We start from the raw sequence: 7,254 nt of genomic DNA, 5'->3' as shown, positions 1-7,254 counted from the left end.
CAGAATTTTGTGGCCGTTCTCATAGTATTGACATAGGGGTGTGTCTCAAGCTTTAAATTTGGAATTGCTGTTCTGTTCCAGCCCTTGACTTGACGAATTACGCAACCTTTACAATGTGGATATTGTGTGGATAGATAGTTAAAACGACACGTGGGCGTATTTTAACAAGTTGACAAAAATAAGTTCCTTTACTCACAATAAAGTTGTTTACCTTTTTACTTTGACCTTCCCGTCATCCACCACAACACTCAAATTTTACAAAAATAAATGGCAGCAGACCAAAGAAAATTTCGAATAAATGCAAACTTTAATAAGTTTTAAGTCGTTTTTTAATTTTCAAAGAAGCGACAGCAGTGGCGAATAAAAAAAATACAAACGTGTGAAACAAAGATTAAGCATTTGTAACAGCTTTAAATCAAAGCTATGTTTCAGTCATGGTTACACATGGCCTTTATTCAGATCAAAAGTACACAAAATAGCAAAACAAAAGCCAATTTAAGATGAGATGAAAATAAAATAAGATAATACTTTATTATCCCAGAGGGAAATTTTTCGTGGCTGTACAGGACCGTAAAAACACATGCAGGTATACATAAAACTCTAAATTATGTATTACTCTCATTAAAATTCAATATGAAAAGAGAAGTAAAGCTGACAAAATGTACATATCACATCAGATACATCATTCAACCACTTGCAGAAATTTAATTAAAAGACCTTTGGAGTTATATAGATACATACTCGAAAGAGCAACACACGTTGGTGCCTATTCTGACAATATCCCTATGCTAGATAATAAAAAATGTCTTTTATATTTTTCTTTCTTTGTTTTTAGAGGTACATATCTCTCATTGCTTGATCTGACAATTTGCGTGGAAAGGGGGTGTGATGGATCGTTAATAATGCTTTTTATATTTTTTATGCTTGTAGTATTACACTATTCATCAATTCTAGTAAAAACACATCCAGAGATCTTGTTGGCTTTCTTAATGGTTCTGTCGATTTTGTCTTTATCTTTCACCCTACAATTCCCAGCCCAGCAGCAAATACAAAATAATAGCATGCTTTCAATCATACAATGGTATAAAAAGGACATAATCTTATTATCGAACACGAACACTTCTTAATTTCATTAAAAGGAACAAGGTAAGCCTTGAAGTGAAACATGGAAAAATTATGTGAAATGAGACTAATTATAGTTTAAATGAGACATAATTATAGTTGAACTGAGGCAAAAACGTAAACAAGTTTAAACTTTTTTTTAAAAACGGTTATTATCTTTAAAATTAACAAACTGTACGAGCATTATGTAAAATACATATAGTCTAGAACTAATTTAAAGAAATTTAAGCCAAATCTACTTTTCTTTACCGACACTGAGGCATACAGGCTTGCTTTTCTCTGATTGCTTCTGCGATTTGCATCCTAGAAACAGCCTGGGTTTCCTGTTCCGCCAACTGGACAAGAGTTACCTTCCTTTGCATCTGCTGAATGAGCATTTTGTCTCTTGTGTTTCCTAACTCACAAAGTGCTCGTTGAAGGGGACCAAGCCTCTCTATGACATGACATTCACTGACACTATCAGTGCCGAGGGTGACCTGGTCTATCATTAGTAACAGAAGGGGAAATAATAATAATAGCCAAGCATTTTCACAGATTCTTCCAATATGTCGCAAACCGTACCAAGAAACCTTACAAAGAGGTATGCTTTGATTCACTTTGAATGCCACCACGCTCATTCACACGGGCAAGCTGTGAATGCCACCGGTCCTAATGGATTCGATGTTTAATACCTTTTTCCCTGCTCACCTTTCCTTAGCATCAGTGAGAGCCTCTTTTTTATTGTTGTGTCGACATCTTCAATTCCGACTTTTTCCAACTCTTCATTATTTGTAATATTATATTCATTGCATTTTATTAGTAACATTCTTCGTAGACATTTTGTTTGGAAGCCTTTAAATTTGTGCTAAATCGTCGATGAAGACAAATAATATCGCTTCTTTTTTTTGCATCGGAAATGCTGCATATTATTGATGTCTGGTTGCTTTAGTCCTATTAGAAATCCTTTCTTCACGGGGAGGGGGGGGGGGCATCCTTTACTGTCTTCACTGTGATCAAATCGCACTGGAGGATGATATCATTGTTCATGGTTCTTACTGTGACGCGCGATGCGTTTGATAACCTAATAGCCTTTTTCGTATCTCGTTAATCAGCACCACCAATGTGTAGACGGGATGATCGTCAACTAGATCTACATGTATTTCCCCACAAGACACGTTCCATTTCATCGGGTTAACTTTTCTTTTTGTTTTCCACTCCGGGGGAGAGAGACAACACCATATCTGCGTGTGTCCTGTGGTTGATTTATTAAATATGTAGTGGTGAAAATGGTATAGGTTTAACGCCCCTATCAACACTGTTAGGTTTTTTAAGAGGCGGACCTCTGAGTTTAACGTTCATCTCCGAAAGGACGGAGCCAAAAGGGAAATTCGTGTATAAAGTATGTAGTGGTCAAGAAATCACTAGGTGCAGGGGTAGGCTCATCAAGGGCACAGACTTCTTTGTACATATAAAAAAAATGTAGACTGACCGTTCGTCTAGTCTCTATGTGTAAATATATTTTTATGTATACAAACCTCAGAACGTGTTTTGCTTATTATGAGAGTTTCCTAATGCCACATGCAAACAGAAAAGCAAGAGAACAGTCTTTGATTAAAATTGATAGTGCCTTTGAGTGGTTGTCCCATGGACATGAATAATAACAATAATAATAACAATAATAATAATAATAATAATAATAATAATAATAATAATAATAATAATAATAATAATAATAATAATAATAATAATAATAATAATACCGGAAGCTATCATGACGGCCACCCTGTGTTCTCTAGAAAAAACAACTTGACTGCGCTGGTGCCCCGTGGGCGCGCAAATTAAGAGCAAATTACCGGTCTCGGTATGATCGAGTGCATCTTTTCCTCCTTGCCTTTCACTTTTTCCCAAATAGAGAAAAACGATGAGCTTCATGGTGAACCGGAATTACATCAGAGTGCACAGTCTTTGGTATAACAATACAAGGTTACGGGTTGACCAAATAACCCACCACGATGAACATTTATCTGTACCATAGCAAGAAAAGACAATGAGTCACCACTTTTTTTATTTGTGAAGGAGGTCAGAGTTTATCCCACAATGCGAACAAGTCAGAAACATCGTGAAGCGAATTTTCAACTGTCTGGCGTTCGGTATAGAGAAAAATATATCAAGTCTGAAACTAAAAGTCTAACCCGATGTTGGCTCTAATAATCTTCTGGGTGATAGGTAAATCGCCGATTAAGGTGTCTTCGTGACGAAGAACAAATTTGAGCCGTTTTCGTATCGACATCAGAACAGCCTTGTGTGATTTGTAAAGGTTCGGGCCAGAAGAAAAACACTACCCAAAATATTTCCATTGGAACCAAAGTGGGCTGTGACTGGTTCTTGTCCAGGCTAGTGATTGGTTGAAACCCGGGTTGTGACTGGCTCCAGTCGGGCCATGATTGCTTCCCGTCCGAGCCTGCCAAGAACAAAGCTGTTATAATTCTCCACTTAAATCTAACCTGGGCTCCAACTGGCTATCTGAGTGACCAATCATCTGTGACAGCGCATCCCAGAAGTTCTTGTTGATGTTGTCGTCCTCGAGCTCTGCCTGGGGTGGGTACTCTGTGTACTTGTCATCCCTCAGCACCACCAGGAGGTCCCTGAATAGCAGCCGGTAGTCCATGGGCGTACGCAGGAACAAGTGCAGCACCGGACGCTTCTCGAAGACCATCTCACAAAGCGCCATCTGGACGCCATATTCTGAATACTCGTCATCGAGGAAGTCAGGGGAGATCACAGGGAGGGTGAATGTGCTACTTTGCACAGCACACGTTATGTTTGTGGTGATGTAGGTGCCTGGCATGAAGTCTCGTTCTGCAACACAAAGTTTGTGACCTCGGTTTGTCTCCAGCTCTGTCAGCATTGTGTGTAAGACAAAATCTCTATCTTCTTCAGCGTATATTACGAAAGCATCGAACTTGTGGCGTGACGTTTGCGTACTTGGATGAAACCCAAACCACTTGGAAAACTTCACTTTGTGCAGGTATCGTAACTTCCAGCGGTACCGATACACCAAGAATACGCTCGAGAGAACAAGGAATAACGAGGGGCATGCAACAGAAATAAAGACCACATTGAACCACGGTGTGCAGCGTCTCTTCATAGACATCACACGCTGGCTTAGGTTTCCTATAGTGTCGTAATCATTGCTTTCAAAGCGACAAACCAGGAAGTCTTCACCCGTTAAATGGACGTTGGTCGTTGCTAACCATGATAATATTTCGATACCTTTACAAGTGCAAGGGAGTGGGTTTTTCCGCAAATCTAAACTCACGGGATGGTGGAGAGCTAATGTGTCCAGACCATCTCGTGTTCTTCTACCAATCCACGCGATAGAGTTTTTGCTGGCGTCAATTGTTGTCAAGTGTGGCATACTGGATACGCTAAAATTCAAACTCTGAAGTTTGTTATCTGATAATATCAACTCACGAAGTCTACTTAAACCCTTGAAAAAGTCGGGAGGCAACTTATAAATTAAATTCATGGACAAATCTAGCCAAAGTAAACGAGCAAGTCGTTTGAAGATTATTCCCTGTTCGTCGTTAGCAAACTGTGGGCCCAGTATATTGTTACGAATGTTCAGCAGTTCAAGGGAATTGTTTCCAGGAAAAAAGCCTGGACGGATGTATTGACAATAGTTCCCCTCTAGAGAAATATTTCTTACATTCCCATACAGCTTGCCGTTACCCCAGCTGGGCAAAACACTGAAAGAAAAATCTATCTCTTCTAACTTTTTATTCTCCCTGTGAAACAAGACTAATTCGCCATATAGTAAAAACTGTGGTGCCCAAAGCGTTTGCAAATTTGGAGGCATCGAAAACTTCTGAACTGTATTTATGGGCAGAATTGTTAAGCCGTCTGTATTCATCTTCTCTCGAGTTTTATCTCCGGTATCAGTCCTGTCTTCTGAATTTGGCAGTTCTGTATGAAGAAACGGCTTCGACATTGCTGGAAATTCATATTTGCTTAGAAATCCACCCGAATACGCCTCTGGGTCTATCATGTCTGGAAGCATAACCTCGCATGCCTCGCTATCTTTGTTTTCATGTGGCTTCGGTTGTAATGCTTTTACTTTCCCAATGTCTTGAGAAGTTAAATCTAATTTCGTAAGATTGTTCATGCTGGCCAAAGAGGAGAGTTGAAAAGTATTTACGGAAAATCTGTTATTTCTCAGTACTAGTGTCTTTAATGTTTGTGGGAGAGCCTTGTAGAAATTCATCTCGACCATAGCGAGTAAATTATCCGACAAATCCAGCAGTTCAAGCATAGTGTTTTTGATGAATTTCGAATCCTCCTCAGTCAAGTACCTACAAGGGAGACCGTTGTGGTGAACTAGATGGACAAGTTCTAGAGATTTCAATGAAGAATTTTGTAAACTAGCCAACGAGCGCAAAGCTTTACTGACGCCAAGGTCCTTGGAATAAGAAATCTTTAAACGTTGTAACTTGGTCGTGTTGACAAAAGCGTCACTGCTGATCGATGCCATCAAGCAGAATTGTATCTCTAGTGATGTCAAGTGTGGCGTATTCTTGAAAAATGATGAGGTCAAATTCCCAATATTACAATGGTTTTTCTCTCCAACGCCAACTTTAAGAGATTTGAGCTTTTTAAGATGTTTTACTTGGGGACCCAAAACAGCACCGTTGGCCAAACCGTCCATATTTAACTCCCTTAGATTTGTCAAATAGCCTAGAGCCTCATCCGGGTACCTAATAGCTCCACCACTGCTACCGGCTAGGTTTAATACAATGAGAGATCGTAAATTCTTGAAAAGCCGAGGGGCCATACGTGCAGGGTAATAACTCAAGTGAGGGTTGTTGTTAAGAAGCAATGTATGTAATTTCGGTAAGCTGTCAAATGTTCCTTGCTCTATATGCTTGATGTCATTCAAAGATAAGTCTAATATTGCCAACTGGTCTAGCCCAGAGAATGACAAGTTTGTAAGAGACTGAATCCTATTATCATTCAAGGATAATTGTCTCAAAGAAGGCAGCATTTTGAAAGCATCCTCTCCAATTGAAGTAAAATTGTTCTTGCCCAATAACAAAATCAACAAAGAGGAAGAGGCAGTTACTGCAGTAGACTGAACAAGTGAGGTCATCTTATTTTGTTGAGCGTCGACAAAGGCAAGCCCAGGGTAGTCAAGCAAAATTGACAGATTAAAAGAACGTAGCCTATTTTCACTAAGTGTCAACTTGTAAATTTTTGGGGGAAGGTCTTGTGGAATGCGGTACAGACGAAGGGAAGAACAGTTGGCTTGAATGCGCTGATTATGTTCCTCTTGGTGGCAGATACAATCCGTTGAAGCGCTACAGTTGTACACGTCATGGCCAGCAGACGTCTTCCAATCTGGCAGTGACTCGTCCTCACAGGTCAGAGTTCGGTCATCTGTTTCTTCCTTGCTGTTCGGATCACTCGTCAATCCTTGGGACACGTCCAAGAGATCCTTCCTTCTGATTCTCTGGGATTTTCGGGACGTTTGCTTCGACAATTTTTCCGGGTCACTGAGGTCGCGTCTATATTCATCTCCGGACTTGGCTCTTGGGGTAAGCGGCCGTTCCTTTTCCCAAGCAGACAGGTTTTTTTCTACAACCTTGTCGATCAATGCGTCGCTTTCAGCCTCTGGGGAAGTCGGTGGAATTGCAGTTTGGACAAAATCTTTCAATAAGACGACAAGGCCCAGCAGAATAATAGCCTTTGGTCCTGCCATCATTTTCTGTAAAGGAAAGAAAAAGATACAGTCTCAAGACAGGGAATATAATACATGCACCTGTAATGGATACACACACACACACATATACACACACACACACACACACACACACACACACACACACACACACACACACACTTATATGTAATATATAGAGAAAGACATATATATATATATATATATATATATATATATATATATATATATATATATATATATATATATAATATATTATATATGTATATTTATACAAATATATATGTATATATATATATATATATATATATATATATATATATATATATATATATATAAAGAGACTGAGAGAGAGAGACAGAGAGAGATGGACACAGAGAGAGAGACACAGAGAGAAAGCGAGAGAGAGAGAAAGAGAG

At 39.3% G+C, this 7,254-nt stretch overlaps 1 protein-coding gene across 1 annotated transcript; it reads right to left on the bottom strand.

Moving 5' to 3' along the window:
• Window positions 1-3,168: 3,168 nt before the first annotated feature.
• On the bottom strand, window positions 3,169-6,862 carry LOC101862851 (toll-like receptor 4; the record flags this gene model as incomplete). Its single annotated transcript, XM_005090830.3, is given in 1 exon segment — window positions 3,169-6,862. A coding segment is annotated over 1 exon segment (3,282 nt), but the record flags the coding sequence as incomplete, so codon positions are not given.
• Window positions 6,863-7,254: the final 392 nt, after the last annotated feature.

Source organism: Aplysia californica, unplaced genomic scaffold (genome assembly GCF_000002075.1).
Source record: "Aplysia californica isolate F4 #8 unplaced genomic scaffold, AplCal3.0 scaffold00022, whole genome shotgun sequence".
Classification (NCBI taxonomy): domain Eukaryota; kingdom Metazoa; phylum Mollusca; class Gastropoda; order Aplysiida; family Aplysiidae; genus Aplysia; species Aplysia californica.
Note: the sequence above shows the minus strand (reverse complement) of the source record. Positions and strands in the feature narration are given on the sequence as shown.